The sequence below is a fragment of the Dendrobium catenatum genome, unplaced genomic scaffold (genome assembly GCF_001605985.2).
Source record: "Dendrobium catenatum unplaced genomic scaffold, ASM160598v2 fragScaff_scaffold_370, whole genome shotgun sequence".
NCBI lineage: Eukaryota > Viridiplantae > Streptophyta > Magnoliopsida > Asparagales > Orchidaceae > Dendrobium > Dendrobium catenatum.
In genome coordinates this window covers 4,940,375-4,958,057 of record NW_021318832.1, presented here as the reverse complement: position 1 = coordinate 4,958,057, position 17,683 = coordinate 4,940,375, and the positions used below count along the sequence as shown (strand labels likewise).

General features: G+C 34.0%; 1 protein-coding gene across 1 annotated transcript; it reads right to left on the bottom strand.

Moving 5' to 3' along the window:
• Positions 1-1,035: 1,035 nt before the first annotated feature.
• Positions 1,036-8,107, bottom strand: LOC110095472 (myosin-binding protein 7). The gene is made up of 3 exons (XM_020821023.2): positions 6,761-8,107; positions 1,541-1,587; positions 1,036-1,353 (listed from the first exon to the last, which is right to left on the bottom strand). The coding sequence occupies exons 1-3, from the start codon at positions 7,880-7,882 to the stop codon at positions 1,245-1,247; spliced, it is 1,278 nt and encodes a 425-aa protein (XP_020676682.1). The 5' UTR covers positions 7,883-8,107; the 3' UTR covers positions 1,036-1,244.
• Between the last annotated feature and the right edge of the window lie 9,576 nt (positions 8,108-17,683).

The window sequence follows — 17,683 nt, the reverse complement described above, 5'->3', positions numbered from 1 at the left end:
CTAAGAAATTTTTTTTTTTTTTTTCAATCTACACAATATTTCATACCAATTTAATAAAATTATGAGTATTTGATAAGTCCACCCGTGTAAACGAGATGAGCCAAACTTAAATCAGGAGAAATACAAGCTCAACCCCTGCCAAATCTTGAGCTCAGCTCGCCTGCTCAAGTTGAGCTTAAAGGGCAGACTAGAGTTAACTTTTAAGTAACAAAGAGGGGCTCATGAGCCATCTCGTAAGCTTGGGGCAAAATCCAGCAACTTCGTTTTCGTGATCCTCGCCAGAGTAAAAGAATACATAGTTTGCCTACCACCCTCTCTATTTGTTTGGGTAAACCTGTTGGCTGCTTATTTTAAGCTTCTTTTAAACTGTCAACTTTTGCCTGCAACCCTGCTAATAATGACAAGTTGTCTAAACCTGCGTCAATATCTTTTAATATCTAAGCTCCAACTGAACTCACAGCACAAGAAACTTTAACTCCTACACCCTTTATTGAGTCGAATTTGAGCCGACTCCACTTACTCACACAATAGATATGTCGATCAAAATCACAATGCAAAATTCCTCAGAACAGTTCAGCAATGCTGCTTCGGTTAAACGATAGGACAGATGAAAATCACAAAGGCTGTTCAAAATTGATTTCCCATGGTGTAGAAATTATTCTATGCCGATACCGGATGATTCAGAGACCAACCATAACACATCACATCACCCAGTACCGAGCAGTATGGTGCAAAAAAGTGACATGACATATTTTAGTTGGTCTCCAGACGCCGTCAAGGATCCGCACAGAATAATTTTTCCTCATTCATGTTGAGCACCATTCAGAACTGTATACTATCAAAATGAGGCAGCAGACAAGCCCTAATGGCGCCATTCAAAATGTTTTTCACAACCCAAATGAAAGGAAACAATGAAAAGTTTTTTATTGTTTTTTTATAGTAAATTTTTAGTATAAATAATTCTAATTCAATGATTTTTTGAATTAAAAAAATACTTTAAAAAGCCGTAAGACGTCCCAAACGAAGGCAAAGTCATCCAATCAAAATGGAGTAGTAATCTGAAAAATATATGAAATACACACACAAATCACAAATTTTGTGCCTGTACAGAAACTAGGGGTTATCTTTCTTAAGACTTAACAATTAACACTAAAAAAAAATGGGGAAAAAGCTTTCAAACAAGAGAGAATTCCCCATTACATTTTCCCAATCTAATCCAGATGGATCAATCAATTTGCATTTTGTTATCTCCTTGGGGTGGTTCTCGTGAGGCATCGCCACTGACCCATCTGTGGTGAATTGTCTAAGATCAGCAATAAGCCCACATTACTGTTTGATAAGCCAAAGGTGTACCTAGCAATTTCAACAAAAGAAAAAGGGCTTATTTGCAAAAATGCAAGGCAAGAAGGCATGCAGTTGAATGGAGAGCAAGAACAAAAAAAAAAAAAGGCAAGGCAAGAAGGCATGCAGTTGAATGGAGAGCAAAAAAAAAAAAAAAAAAAAAAACAAAGTCTAGTTGGAGGGCGTTTTATTTGCTTACCTGCTACGAGATGCTTTCTTTCTCCAGAAAAGAAAGGGCATGACCCACTAAATCAAAGCAATAAAAAAAAATGAAAAATGAGTAACTTAAAAATATATATATTTACAATAAGAATATTATTATAAAAAAAAAAAAAGATTTACGGTAATTTAAGATCAATTAGAATCATTATATCTGAGCAACTGTATAACTGTAAAAAATAAGGCATCTCGTTTAAATTTTTTTGAACGTGATAGGAAACACTTGTAGATCTCAAGTATTTCCTGTCAATCTTTGAAAAACAATGAGAATTCTCCACAAAAATCCACACCAAATCATGAAAACAATAGATAATATGTATTATTTGATAAAAAGAAAACAAAAAAATAGCAAGATACAATTGATCCTCCATTCAAGAGGATGATCTATCTCTCCCAAATTTCTATATACCACTAGAGCCCAAGAGAAAATCTAAATCTAAGATATCTCAAATTTCAGCCCAATTCAAGATGCCATAATCCTAGGAAAACAAACTATTTAATGCATACAATTAAAAAGGAAATCTCTAAACAATCCCTACATTCAAATTTCGCTCCCAACTCTCTCAAAAAACCTTCCAAATCTGCTCAGCTGGCTTCTGTGAATGGATTGGCGTACAAGAGAGGAAGAGAAATCATGCTGGACCGGTCTAACAATACTCCCCTCCAAAGATCCACCTTTTCCGCAAGGCGGAAAGACAACACCTTCCTCCATTCCCTCGTCATCACAAACGATAAGAACCTGAAGAGTTCGGTCCTTACACCTGTGCCCCGGAGTATACTTCTTGTCGCATCTAAAACAGAACCCCTTCGCTCTCTTCTTCTGTAATTCTATTTTTGTGAGCTTCTTGATGTTGTCCCCAGTTCTTCCTCCTGCAATCTTTTCCTTTGAAGTTCCCCGAAGAGTATCAAGTGTTAACTCCTTGGATGCCAATAAGGTGGTGGTCATCCTGTACGAACTTACTGAGCTACTGCTTTCAATTTCTCTCTCCAGGTGCCTCTGATCCTCCACCAACTGAACTAGTTCCTTAGCCCCTCCCAAGTCATGAGGCCTCATTAATCTAACCGCTATCCGAATCTCTGGTGTCAGTCCCTTTATAAAATTTTCCTCTGTCACTGAATCGTCATGTGTCAAGGCAAAGAATTGCTCGTAGAAATCTCCTCCCCTGCCAATTCGAAAACGTTCTACCAAACAATCATTGAACTCTCTCAAACTTCGTATGGGCCGTCACATGTAACTTCACTAATATCAAGACAAAACCTTCCCTTCCAAACATAGGCCCGCCGCCATTAGCCTCTTCTCCTATGTCAACCCATTGACGACGAAATATCATTCTACCTTATAGATCCACCCATGCGCATCCTCCCCCTAAAAAATTGGCATCTTCAGTTTCCTCACCCTCGGGTCACATCTGTTTCCCCTAAATCCTCAATAACCTCCCGTTCCTCGAAGAGGAGGTGCTACCCAATTGTCACGATCTTCCCTCCGGCAATCATACCCAAACCTTTCATCAAAAACCCCTCATATTCTTTCAAAATCAGCACCCCGGCGATCGAAATCATCCCCTCTCCTTACAAATTCAGCACCCCTTCTTGCATAGCCAATGCTCATCTCCTCCCTAGAAAGTGGTTATAGATGAGGCATTCGGTCTTCTCCCTCCCGGACCTCCACTTTCGGATTTTCCCTTCCCCTAAATGTGTTAAGGTTCTCATCTCTTCCATGGCTGCCAGTAGTTTCCTTTGGTTCCGATTTCACCGGTTTGGTTTTGGCTTCAAGCAATTTTTCAACATGTCTTCCACCACGGCGAACTTTTCCTCCATCCTTTTATTGATGGATGCGGTCTGATTTTGAAAATCAACAATCTTCTCCTCAAAATTTACTTGGAGTTGCCCAAGTTCTCCCTCCAAAACTTCCACTTTCCTTCTGGCCATTGGTTTCCTTTCGATCGACGTGCTCTGATACCAATTTGATAGGAAACACTTGTAGATCTCAAGTATTTATTGTCAATATTTGGAAAACAACTAGAATTCTCCACACCAAACCATGAAAACATTAGATAATATGTATTATTTGATAAAAGGGAAACAAAAAATAGCAAGATACAATTGATCCTCTATTCGAGAGGAGGATCTATCTCTCCCAAATCTCTAGATGCCGCTAGAGCCCAAAAGAAAACCTAAATCTAAGAGATCTCAAATTTCAGCAAAATTCAAGATGCCCTAATCCTATGAAAACAAATTATTTAATGCATACAATTAAAAAGGAAATATCTAAACAGTACCTACATTCAAATTTCCCTCTCAACTCCCTCAAAAAACCTTCCAAATCTGCTCAGCTAGCTTCTGCGGCTAGATCGGCGTACAGGAGAGGCGGAGAAATCCCTCCTCTGTCTGCGTGAATCGGATCTATGGGACTGACCGGACCGGTCCAATGGAATGGTCTAATAGAATGTTTATCAAGAAAAGCATAATCGAAAAAACCATAAAACTAGTAAACAAAAACATAACAACTAAGATGCAATATTTTATAAAGTTGATTGAGATGTTGTTGTGAGGTAAATTAGCTATTTTGGTCATTAAAAGCAACTTTCCATAAAATAGTAAAAAGTAGTAAGAAAGTAATAACTAAATGAAATTATGATTTGCTGTCTGAAGAACAAAATAATTAGAAAGTTGCCCAAACAAACCCTTAATCAGCTTGTCTAATTAGAAAATTAACCAAAAAAGAAGTACATGCATATTAGACATGTGCATCATGGGTTTGATAAAACAATGATGATGACAATGAAGGAATTATAAGAGATTCAAATAATAATAAGATTTTTTGAATTTTGAAATAAACAATTAAAACAAGACTTTATTAATTAATTAGTTTAGATGGTCTATATTTTATGTTTCTTTTGAAGAGAAAATTTATTATTTTATGGATTGTATTCTATAAATTTCAGGTTTTTTTAATTTATATTATTCATTTAGTTTTTTAACATTATATATATACCATATGATTTCACTATAAGGAGCAACTAGAAAGTTAAAATTGTGAGTGTGAATATTAAGTATTATGTCCACATAGGCTGGTATATATCAAATTCAAGAAATTGCATGGTTTACTAGTTCAAACTTCAGAACTGGCTTTGAATAAAGCAAAAGCATTTTGAAGGGGTTTTGCATTATGCAGCACATCATATAAGATAATCCACGGTTCATGCAAGAAAGAAAGAAAGATTTTTTAGGTCCATTTGGGACAGCTTTGGCTTATTATAAATGTGGTTATAAATCTAACGTGGGAAAAGCACTTTTTTATAAGTATTAAGTATTATAAATATACTTTTTTTGAAAAAAATTGGATAGTTGTTTTCTTGTAGCTATCTCTAATAGATCCAGTTGTTCAAAAATAATTTCGCACCATAAAAATTTATGCAAAGTAATAAAAAAGTAATAGCTAAATGAAAATATAATAACGGCATAAGAGCAAAACAGTGAGAAAGCTACCTCAGACAGACCCTTAAGCTAATTAGATTAAAAGGCACTAAATATTTTACTTAAAGTAAGGATGAATAAAGTCCAGCATAAAGCAACCTAAACCATAAAAGGGCTGTTTTAGAAGCAGGTAAAAATGTTTAATTCACGATAGAAATAGAAGCTAAGCTAAGCATTCCGAACATCCATAGATATCTTACAAAAACTAGGTATAACAAGGTTAACTTGTAACAATTCTCCAGTAAGGCCTAAATTTAAAACACCAATAAAAGAAATAAGGAAAGGACATCAGATCCCCTCTGGGCTACCGTGATGTCAAGAAACTTGAACTTCTCAAGTTTAATTATGATGTTCCTCAACATTTTCTAAAGAGATTTAGACATTTAAGATATCGATAATCATCTTCCATGAATAAATTATATTCCCAGGTGTGCTAAATACAATCATCTGCTTTTCTGCAATTTTCCAAGTGAACATTGTAAAGCAATAGTTGGAAGAGGTTTCGGTGTCCATATTAAAACTTACATTGCTAATCAAATCAGAAAATAAAACAAACTGAGATCCCAGAATTTTACATCAGTTCTCAAGAGATCACAAAACAGAATTTTATACATCATTTTTGTTTTCCTTTTTTGTATATTTCCCTTCAAAGAATAAAAAATAATAATAATAAAAACTTCATGATTTCATTGCATTCATCATCCATATCCATATCCTGACAACACTCGGCATGAATGTTCATTGTTTAAAACCTGCCGCAAAGTAACCTTATTTGATTCCATTGTGACTATTACAATACTTATTTTCAAACCCCAAGATTCTAAATGTAGCAAAACACTAACCAATCTAGAATAATAAGCTCTAGCTGATTGAAGTTAGTACACTTCCTTTCTTTCGGCAAGCATGACATATCATCTCTGCTAAGCGTCCCCCCTCATGTTTTAACTGAGGGAAGTGTACTCAATGTATTGAAAGTAATTCACACTTGACTTGTTCCTGGTAAGAGTAGAAGAATCAAGCGCTCTAGCTCATACTTGTAGTGCAAGAATGAGAAGATGCATTTCTTACCAACTATAATTTCATGATATATAACTTTGAGCCAAACAAAAAAATACAACTGTCATCAATATTGCTGAACTCCATCCTCATAGGCTTCACCTTTCACGGTTGTTAAAAACCATCGCCATTTCTGTCGATCTCTCCAAGACACTAGTGATAAAACATGAACCTAAGAGGAAACTAAAAGCTCTTTCAAAAGAATTCCACTATTGATAGGGCTCATTTAGTTGCTTAAAATTTTATGACATGTTTTAAAAAATAATGAGATTTTCAAGGTCCATCATTTGGTTTAGATGAAGTTAGAAATCAACATTTAATCACAATCCCCTCAAAATCTAATCAAATGTAATGATTTCAAGTCAAAAATTGAAATGAGTAAAAATAGAATCATCATTTGCAAAATTATGTTTTCAATCAACAAGAAACCAAATTTGTCCAAAGAAGCGAATCCACATTATAATCAAAATTGAGGAATCAATTATCTCGATAGCAAAACATAAAAGCAATTTAAATCTATTAATAACTTTCCTCAAGCCTATATTTATCGTAAATTTTCCTTAGTTTTACAGATGCATACTGCACGGCTAACCTAAATAAATTTTCCAATACATGCCCAAGAAACATAATAGCTTGAAAAAGCAACCAAATATGCAAAGAAACTTACCTTGATCAAAGACACAAACGTAAATGCACCAAACAAAGTAGGGTTCTTCTTCACAACATTCATTTCTGGCTTCGCCTCTTTGCAGAGCTGCTGTGCAATTTCCCTGAGAAGCACAATCTGCGCCTTCTCTGTCCTCATTGAAATGATTGCTTGCCTCATCGACTCCCTGTCTGCCTCCAGAGCCTGCAGCCTCATGTAAAGCTTGTTTATATCACCCTCCTCTCTTTCTCCTCCATCAAATCCCCCCTTTTGATCACTCTCTTTCTTCATCCTTGAGCTAATCAATTCCTCGTCCTCACTTTCATCGACAAGTGTAACACCGTGAACTGCATCTATTGTGTAGATTCGATCAGTCTCATCATCTTCCCCCTCTCCATTTTCACCAACCATGGCCGACGATTCCTGCGGCCTCAAAGAGTCCACAGAAGAGAAACGGTGGAGATGCCCCTGGGGTGGATTGGGGATATTGACTTGGGCTCCATAGGGGGTCTTCTCTAGCTCGTAGATCCGCCGCTCAAGATTCGAGGTGTCATCGTCATCACAGGAAACTGCCGCAACACAGCGAAGGGGAGGATAGCACTCACCCCGCGGGAGATCAAGTTCTCCTTCGTTACCGTCAGAATTGAAGAAGACAGGGTCGCTTCCGACATTGATGCCGAGGCTTAACAGCCGGTCCTTATAAGCGCGAACCTCGCAGGAAAGAGCCTGCGCCTGCTGCTCGCGCTTAAATAGGAGATCATCGAGCTCAGCAATCTCGCGACCGTCGTGGGCCATCTTCTCCTCCGCGAATCTACGGAACTGGCGCGCCTCCATTTGTACCTCAGCCTTTTCGCGCTGAAGACGAAGGATCATCGACATTGTCTCGCTCGCCGCCGTCGCCGCCGCGTTCCGCTCCTCCTCGAGCTCAACGGAAAGCTCTTGGATCGCAACCTGCTGACTAGCTAGGGTTTCACGGAGGGCTGTCAGCTCGTTTTCCAACTCCACGCGCGCGAACCCAGCCTGCGGCATCGCATCCCGCCCGTCAGCCTTGCGCTTCACATATCGGCGAAAAGTTGGGGACGATGGCTCGAAGCAGCAAGGGCAGCCGCAGTTGCAGCAGCCGGTCGGACTCGCCGGATCCATCTATCCCAAAGCGGCATCCAAGAAAGATGAAGAAAATCGAATCTCCAAAGCCAAAATTCCAACACCCCTCGTATGGATCAGAGAGTAGAACAAACAAGAAGATCGAAAGGGTTCGAAGAAATTCAAATTCTGCGATCATTAGGTTTCCGTAACCGACCAAGATTTAAGCTGCTCGTAATCTCGGCTGATTATTGCTTGATTGGATATTTAATCGCGGGCATTTACGTTTCCCTCGTAATAACTGAATCCAGGCGTCATAAAAACCTACAGATTTTGGTAATAAATAGGGATCTGTGATTACCCTTCGAAAAGCAAATATTCACATCTTGCCACTTGAAAGTCACACGGAATCTCAATCAACTTTGCGTCTCGGGAAGGAAAATTATGCATAAGATATTCCGGAACTTATTTGGTCCGGTCATCTGATGTAGCTCTACGTTTGAATGCCAGTAAAATAGTGACACATATTCTCACTATTTACCGTGCGGCCCGACAACACCGACTCTGAACAGAGACGGGATTGCTAAGTTCGCGTGTTACTAGGTATTGCTCGGTATTTACTCGGTATTAGTCGATTTACTCGACAACAACGAGAAATACCATTCTGTGAAGACCAATACCGAGCAATACCGAGCTCGGTATTTCTCGGTATTGATCTTCACAGAGCGATATTTTTCATTATTGCCAAGCAATAACTAGCAATACCGAGCAGTACCTAGCAATATCGAGCAATACCAAGCAATATGCGAACATAGCAATCACGGGTCAAGTCATCGGGCCGCGCAGTATTGAGTAAGACCACGTGGCGATATGTTATTAGCGTCCGAATGTAGAGCTACTTGAGGTCACCTGACCTAATAATTGTTCGATAATCGGAGGCTCATTTGATTGTACATGGATAAAATTATAAATAAAGGGTTTTTTTTTTTTTGCACAAAATAAAAATATTTACTCTCTAAAAAATTTAACAAAATTTTAGGAAGTATTGAAATAAATATTTATATCTAACTTTCTTTAAATTTTATCATTCTCAACAAAGGCGGAACAAGCCTCTCTTTTAAGCAAAACGTCTAAAATTAAACAAGACAATAAACTATAAGAATTAGATGTTAAAGGTTCAATTGTTCAACCAAGGTCAAATCGAGGTTGAACCAAATGACATAATAAAAACTTATTATTTTTAAATATTAAACTAATGACAGGATCATTTGTAAATATATAATAAAAATCGAACATAATCATAATATGAAGCAATTAAAAAACATAACAAATAAATTCAGTAAATTTAAAATTGAATACATTATTATTTGAGCAACTGACCTTTTTATAATCATAATTTGAGAGATGAAATCGAAATATCTCTTGAGATCTTGTAGTTATATCTACAATTGGTGAAGCTCTGGAAAGTAAAAATAAAATAAATATGAGATAATTATTATAATTGCAAACATAATAATGAAATATAGAGTAAATAAAAAAATATAATAATATATTTTACCTGAAGACACAACTAATTATAAAAAGATTTTAATATTTTATACTAACCTATAGCAAAAAGAAAATATATTCATGATATAGAGATGAAGTTAACTTTTTTTTCTTTCTCGATTCAATAGTTCCAAACTTTCAATAGTTTCACAAGAGAAGAATCAAAGATATCCTAAATTTACATCATCAAATGTATTGACATAAGTTGAGTCTCTAGGTCTCGCTTCACCAAAATATGCAAACCAAAAGCATCTGATTGATCAAACTCGATTATATCGCCTCAATCGCCTTCATCATCTAAATCACCTTCACCAATAAATAATAAATCCAAAACTAGATATTATTTTTTATTTTATTTAAATGATATATTCATATTTCATTATCAATTTATTATGTCTTAGCCATTTGTATATCTCATTTTTCAACACTTGTAAGCCAAGTTCTGGCATTGTTTCATCTTTAAGTACTCATAAATCTACCATTTCAAAACAAATGTAGTCCAGAGGATCGTAATATCTTTTTTAAGTTGAAACCTAAAAAATAAAGAAATAAATTTCGCTTGAGATTATACCTACTCTTTAAATCACAATTGCATATGAGCATTAATACAATGTAAGATTGCATCTATTATTTAAATTTTAATTATATTAAACAAATACAAGATCGTTGAGTTGTTGATGCTCCAAATAATTGCGTCTCTTCAAGTGAATTTATTCAAAAATATTCCAAATTATTTTACACCCTGATGAAAGATGATGTTCGTCTTAAAATTCTTATAGCTAATTTCTATAAGTTTGGAGTGCTTAATCCAAACATCTTTCACTACTCATCTATATATTATCAACTTAGAGATCTTGGTGAGTATGCATATTTATAAATTAAAATATAACCATATAACTATATGTTGACATTAAAAAATAATTATCATGTTGCATTTATTTTGTCATTGTTAATGTAAATGATTTTTCAAAACTTTCTAAGCTATCAAGGAATAATCTGACCTCATTCATTGTAATTGTGGGCTTAGAATAAATATATTTATCTCCAATTAACTTAATTAGACCTTACAAAAATTTGGCTTTTAATAATAGTTCTCTCTATCATACTGGAAATGAGGATTGAGAAAATATTCTACCACATGGATGTTATGCCTTAATTGAATATCTCATCTCTTTTTTATTATAGTGGTGAAAGGCATATATGATCTCTTTACATTTCTGAACATAGCTTTGATTTTCTTATGTGTCATGTACATGCCATCATATAGATATCCAAACAACAATTTCTCATCGGAATCAACAAGACGCAACAATCGAATCAAAGGGCTCAATATCTTTGAAATGATAAGATAATTTTCTCAAAACTTCAAATTCAAAAAAATTGAATCCAACTCTTTCCCTTTGGAGGTTTTAGATATCTTTGAATCCGTATAAAACTTACTTGTAATCAATGCTTGAAATTCATTGTGGTTCTCATGGATACTTTCAAAGTTATGAATGTCATTACAAAATATGTAGCTCCTAGATGAATAATCTTCTTCCAACCTAGTCTTTTTATAAGCTATGCAAATACAAAGATATGATTATAATAATAATAAAATTATCACCTTCGAAGCTTTTCTTCTTGATCCTCTATGAGAGGCATGCTTTCAATATCTTTCAAACTTATGTTCATATAATGTGCAACACAAGGTGACTAATAAATGTTGTGGAATCTTTTATGTAATATCTGACTTGCTTTCTTGTAATTGGATGTATTATCAATAACTAATTGAATCACACTATCTAGCCCTATCCACTCAACAACCTTAGTAGATAAAGAGCATAAGTTTACAATATCTTTGGTGATGTTCGAAGCATCAACTGATTTTAGAAAAGATACACCATGTGGATAGTAAATCAAAAAATTGATTAATATTCTGCTCCTACTATCAGTCAATCCATATGTCATGAGATTACAACTTTTTTCCTTCTAATTTTTTTTTTTATGGTTATCAATGAGTAGCCTACTCTCCTATTTGCAATCCTTAAGAAGGTTTACTCTCATGTTGTGATAAGTGGAGAGCTTGTAACCAAGACCTAAGCAGCAATGACATCTACATCTTTATATGCATATACTAAATTTAGATCATTAAATGGGATGCAATAATGAAAAAACCATCTTGATAAAGCGATATCTGCACAGTGAACTACTTCCTTAGATGCTAAAGCGCTCTTAATTGAAAGTTGGGAACCTGATTCAGTTCTAAGGGAAAAGAAAGTATCAACATAACCAATTTTTCTTTTTCGTTTACCAATTTATGATACATGTGCTCCAGAAGATTGTGTTTTAGGTGGAGAAGAAAAATCTCTTTCTTTCTCTATAGCATCATCCACATGAAACGGTGTACTAACCAACTTATCATGTGCTTGTTATTTTTTTCTTGAAATTTCATTCTAGTTATTCTGTATTTGATATCGAACATCGCAAGGAACCTTTTTGCATGTAGCTATGTTTCATTTATTCCTACTAAAAGTTATTTTATTTTATTTATTCCTCCTCCCTTCTATACATAATAACACAATGCAAACATTTAAACAGCTTTTTCCCATCAACACCTCTAACTTCAGCGAAATGATTTCAAATAATGTCCACTTTCTCATGCACAATATAACTGGAAGCTGAAATTTAATTTTTGGGTGCTTCCATTCTAATTTGATTAATTAAATAATATGACATACAAATAAACTCAGAATAATAGCATTCCAAAAATCTTAAAATTTTAATAAAAAGTGAAAATAAAAATACAAATCATTTTGCAACCATCTCTAATGTATTAGCATCAAATCATTAATAGTGACACTTGATTCTAAATTCCACCATAATCATCACCAACAATATAAATTAATAGATCAATCAAGAACAAAATTATTAATAAACAATGTTATATTAGGCAATTGCCTTAGAAATAAAAACTTCTTTAACTATATAGCACTATACAATAAATCATAATTCACTCTTTTGAACTAAAAATATCCACATGAGGTGTTAATCAAGCTAACATTAAGTACAACAACAAGACAACTAATCCAAGTAAACTAACCCGCTTCTGCTATCTATGAGTTTAGGTTCTCAGCATTTGGGTCTTCAGATGTCTTGGAGATGTTAAAAATTTACTTTGTAATGTTGTATTTAGAGTAACTTAAGTTTAAAATTTACTTTGATATGTATGTCATTTACTTAAAATAAATAATGCTTGCATCTCAATGGTACAAAACAGAAATTTTGACATTCATAAATACAACACACAGCGATTGCAGTTTTTTTTTAAGGAAATCAAATCACATCTTTAGATCTTCTTCAATCTTTTGAGACCGCATTCTGATAAATATGACTCTCAAAAATCAAAATAAAAAAAAAAATAAATGAAAGAATCAAAGAACACGAGATGGGTGAGTTGTGAATGAGAGGAGAATAAGTGATGAACTCACAGCAGTGGGTCGGAGGGGAGTCGAGCACGGCAAGGGCGTTCAGTTCATTCTCTCTGCTTAGCGAAAGAGAATGAGACGGTGAGAGAAAGTTAGAGGGAAGCTACGCCATAACAGGAAGAATCGTAAAAAACAACCAAAGGGGTTTTCTTTTATGTTTCATATATGGGTATAAGATTTTCCTTAATTTATTTTATGCCATCTCATCTGATCTCAACGATTGAAAATAACCTTTAATTGAACCGCTTGGTTATTCAAAACCGAAATCAGTTTTGCATTTGGGCGGTTCGTCAAACCGCTAGTTTAACTGGCCGACGACGGTTTTGTGCAAATTCGGTTTTTAAGAAAATCATAATCAGTCGACCAGCCGGTTCGCAGTTCAACCGGTTGAATCGGCCGGTCCGGTCCAGTCCAATTTTTAAAACCTTGCTTTTAAGGGTGGAAAAAATAAAATTATTAACCATGTAATCTTATATGTGACATATAAATTAAATTTTTTTTTTAGAATTTGGGCAACTGTATTTATTGAATGTGAGCAAAATAGTAAAAATACTTATTTTTCGAAGAAAAATAAGCACCCTTGGCTCTTCCTGGTTCCATCCTTGATTCTCAATAAATAATTTATATCCTCTAAGAACCAAATAAGACTTAGAATTCGAGGCCTATTGGAATGTCCAATGCGCATGATAAGAATGATAACAATGCTTCAATAGATATTTTAGAGGTGAATGTGGAGGTAAGAATTTAAGGAAAATATTAAATTTTAAAAATCTATCATTCATGATCTAAACAAGTGTAAGCATCATTTGTATGATATAAATAAATTGTTCCATTGATTTGCATAAAATTATTAAATTGATAATGTTCTCACTTTTTATATTTAAATTTTTCTGCATGTAATAATAGAATTTTATTAACAAGCATGGATTAATCAAAAGGAAAAGGAGTAGAGGGTGAAGAGACTTAAGCTTCGTTTGAGACAACTTTTTTACAGTTAAAAATTTTTGTACTAAAAAGATGCTTTAAAATGAATGTACTTACTAGTTTATAGCTATATATTAAATTGAAAGTAAAGATCGACTTCTGAGTGATGGACAATTAAAAATTATCGTCAACTTCACTTTCCTTCGTCAAATTCCAATGAACTCACCATCAACTTTATATTCGGCTTGCAAGTTGCTTTGATGCTTGGGGCTAGTTTTATTTAGCAAGTTGGGTGAACAATCTTAGTGATGAGTTGGAGCAAAAGTGTCTACAAGCATATGCCAAGCCGGATGAGCTAGGTAATTGGACATCGATTTGAGATAGTGGGTGACCAGTGCTGAGCCTTACTCACCCTCAGGATAGAAAAGTGAGCGAGCTAAAGTGACTAAAAAGAAAAGCTCAATAGTCAATCTCGATATGACGAGTTGATAGGCCATTATGTTAGGCATCTTTATGTTGATGAACTTGGTTGGCTTGCATGGGAGCAATCACTCTGGGAGAGAGCAAGTGATTGCGAAGGTGGATCTGATTCGTGGAAAGTGTTGATCTGATAGCTTGATGAGAAATTCCTGATCTACCCTGTGAAAAGGGCTAACTGCTTAGTAAGTTCGAGTGAGTAGCACCTGTCGATCATATCAGGTGAGGGTTTCTACGATTTCCAGCCATAGATCCCTCTTAAAGGCACGTTCATCTATCCTGGCCTGTGAACTACCTATTAAATACCTGTGAAGACATATACAAGTATACAATACTTATTTGTAACATTATTATGTACTATATTTTAGACATATATAATGATAGTTAGGACCAATGACTATCTGAATAATAATTCTCGGATCCCCAAACCTAGACACCAATCAATCATATTCAACATCTATACTGACATGACATTAATTTTATTTTTTAAAATATCGATATTCAAATTATAAATTTGAAGAAATAATCAATCTGCACGCATATGCATGACCTCAAATAATTTATAATAGCAATGAATGGCATTCCCGAAAATTTCTGTTGATTGGGGACTAATAATTTTAATGTCTTTTTGTGTTGGGACTTTCCGCCTCAGTTTTTTAATCTGCCCACAAAAATATCTTGATGGAGAATCTTGGCCGTCCCTTCCATTCTGTCGCCGACATGGACCAGCCACGTTTACAAATCATAGCCGTCCAATGGGTCCCCACCTAACCAATGCACGGACTTAAAGGGCAGGGTAGTTAAGAAATTCTAGAAACATTTTCCCCAAAAAAAAAAAAAAAAAAAAATTCTAGAAAGAGCCTTAATTACTATTCTGCCTCCCAATTACCCAAAAAATGGTTGCTGAAAAAAATAAATAAAATTGGGGATTTACAAAAATACAATGCAATTTTAATATAATTATATATAGGGTGTAAATGAATTGAGCCAAAGTTCTGAGGTACATCTAATTTGAGCTTGAGCTTAATTAACCGATCGAGTTCGCGCTCGAATTCGAGCTTAATTCGACGAGTTTTAGTTGACTCATGAGCTGATTTATTTATTTTGAAAGATAATTTGATTAGGATTCAAGTAATTATTTTAATAAAATAATAATAAATTATACTGGAAATAACAAAAAATTATTTGATTTTAAAAATTGTAAGATAATTTTTAATATTTTTATTAACTTTAAGCTTTAGCTCTTAGATGCTAATATATCTTAATTATATTTTATAATGAAATATTTTTTTAATAACTAGGCTCGAGAGCTAACGAGTCGAGATTGAGCTAACTCAAATTTCATTCCTTAGTTCATAGAGCTTGACAGATAAGCTATTTTTCAAGCCCATCCTGAGATAGCTTGACTCACTTATACCCCTTGTTATATATCTAAATCTTAATATTAATTTATATAATATTTAATGATTTACTTATATTAAAAAAATATATAAAAGAGATATTTCTTTTAAAGAAATTAATATTATTAATTTTATTTCTATAGTTTAAAATTTTAAATACTATATAGTAAATAATAAATCTTAAGTATTACACATATAAAGATATTAAAATTATGTGGTATTTATGTAGTTCTCAAAAAAGATTTATATAAATTATTTTATTATGTTTTGTTTTGTTTTGTTTTTTCGCATTTTATTTTCTTTCATGTATTTGCAGTTAATGTTTGTTGTGCACTAATATTTATGTTGGTCAAGTTAATCAAGTGATCACCAGTTTTAGAGTGGCGGAGCAAAAAAGTTATATTAGAATATATTAAAAAAGTTATGTTTGTCGTCTCTTTATCGAAGCCAAGAGGAGCTGTAAGATCAAAATTAAGAATGTAAATAACATGGTGAGAGCGAAGCGAAGCGAAAGGGAAAATAAAAGACATGCTCCAGGTTGTGAGTCATGAGAGAGGAATAATTACAGTTTGTACCTCGATGCCTCTAATCTGAGTTCGAACAAATTAATTTGTACTAATTTTATTGATATTTATGCTTTGGAGCTCATCATTTCCATGGAAATAAAAAACAAAAAATGTATATCATAAAACCATAAAAAATGTTTAGCTTCCTAGAAAACAAAGTGTACTTGCACTATGTATATATATGAAAATGAAGGGGATCCTTGGAGAAACTAGCATTTTACACTTAAAATTTCATAGACCTTTTGAGTTATGATCAAGTTTCTCGTAAGGAAAACAAAATATATCATTCAAAGTAGAGCTTGCTTGTAGAGTGGTAGGCTGGTAGCCCTTCTCCTAAATTTACCTATTCCCCCGCCGCCCCCCGCCCCCCCCCCCCACGGGGAGAACCGTCCTCACAAGCATTAGGCACCTGGCGGTACCCTCACTTGGTACCACTAGGTACCCAGTGCTTGTGCGGACGGTGCGCACTTCGCACCTAATAATTTTTTCACACACACTCTCTCTCTAATGTTGAAGGCACTGAAAAATAAACTTATGCTTGTTTTGGGACAATTTTTATATTGTTTTATAAAAACAACTTTTTAGTGCGAAAACATTTTGAAAAAAATAATAATATTAAAAAGCTGTTTTAAATAGCAACAAGAAAAATGTCCCAAATAAAATCTTAACCCAATTTGAAACTTGTCTTATTTATCAAAAGTTAAGTTGATTCCGATTTGAATCTGATATCTGACCTAAATCAACACACAATCTTATCTTTTGCTTAGTAACAAAGATTTAAAATTTTCACTATCATTAAAATCACAAATCATTATTAACAATCAATTAATTATGCTGAGAGGCAAACCTTAACCATCAGATTAGGTAGGAAGATATAAGGAACAATCACTTGTGATCTTTATTAGAATCATGAATTAATAAAGTTTAAAAAAGAAAATCAGTGATGATGAAAGCTTTAATAGGAAATTATCCAATCCCTTCTATTCATTTAATTATCTCTACTTATGATGACAATTAGCATCTTAAGCTTAATTAATCTGGAAAGAAAGGTAGTGGACAGCACTATTTGATGCTGATGTTTGATGCTGCCCTCAAAGCTTCACAAATTATTGAGAACTTTATGGATTTTATTTTTATTTTTATTTTTTGCTTAAGAAAAAAAAATATATCATATTCTGATATAATTTTTATTATAATAAATAAAATTATTTTAAAATTAGTGCTGGATATGTAAAATATATATTATATCAATTTTAAAATATATCAAATAATTCTTAAGCTATGATATACCATCAAAAAGTTATCTTGATCGGGCACAAATCTCGAGGCAAAAACAAGTTGGAAACATAAAAAATTAAATCGGATATCATCTGGACTCCAATTTTAGCAAAATTATAGTCGAACTGAACACCTCAAAAATACAAACTCAACGACACCAATTTCTACTCAATCTGAGCCCAACGTAGTCCAAATAAAAAA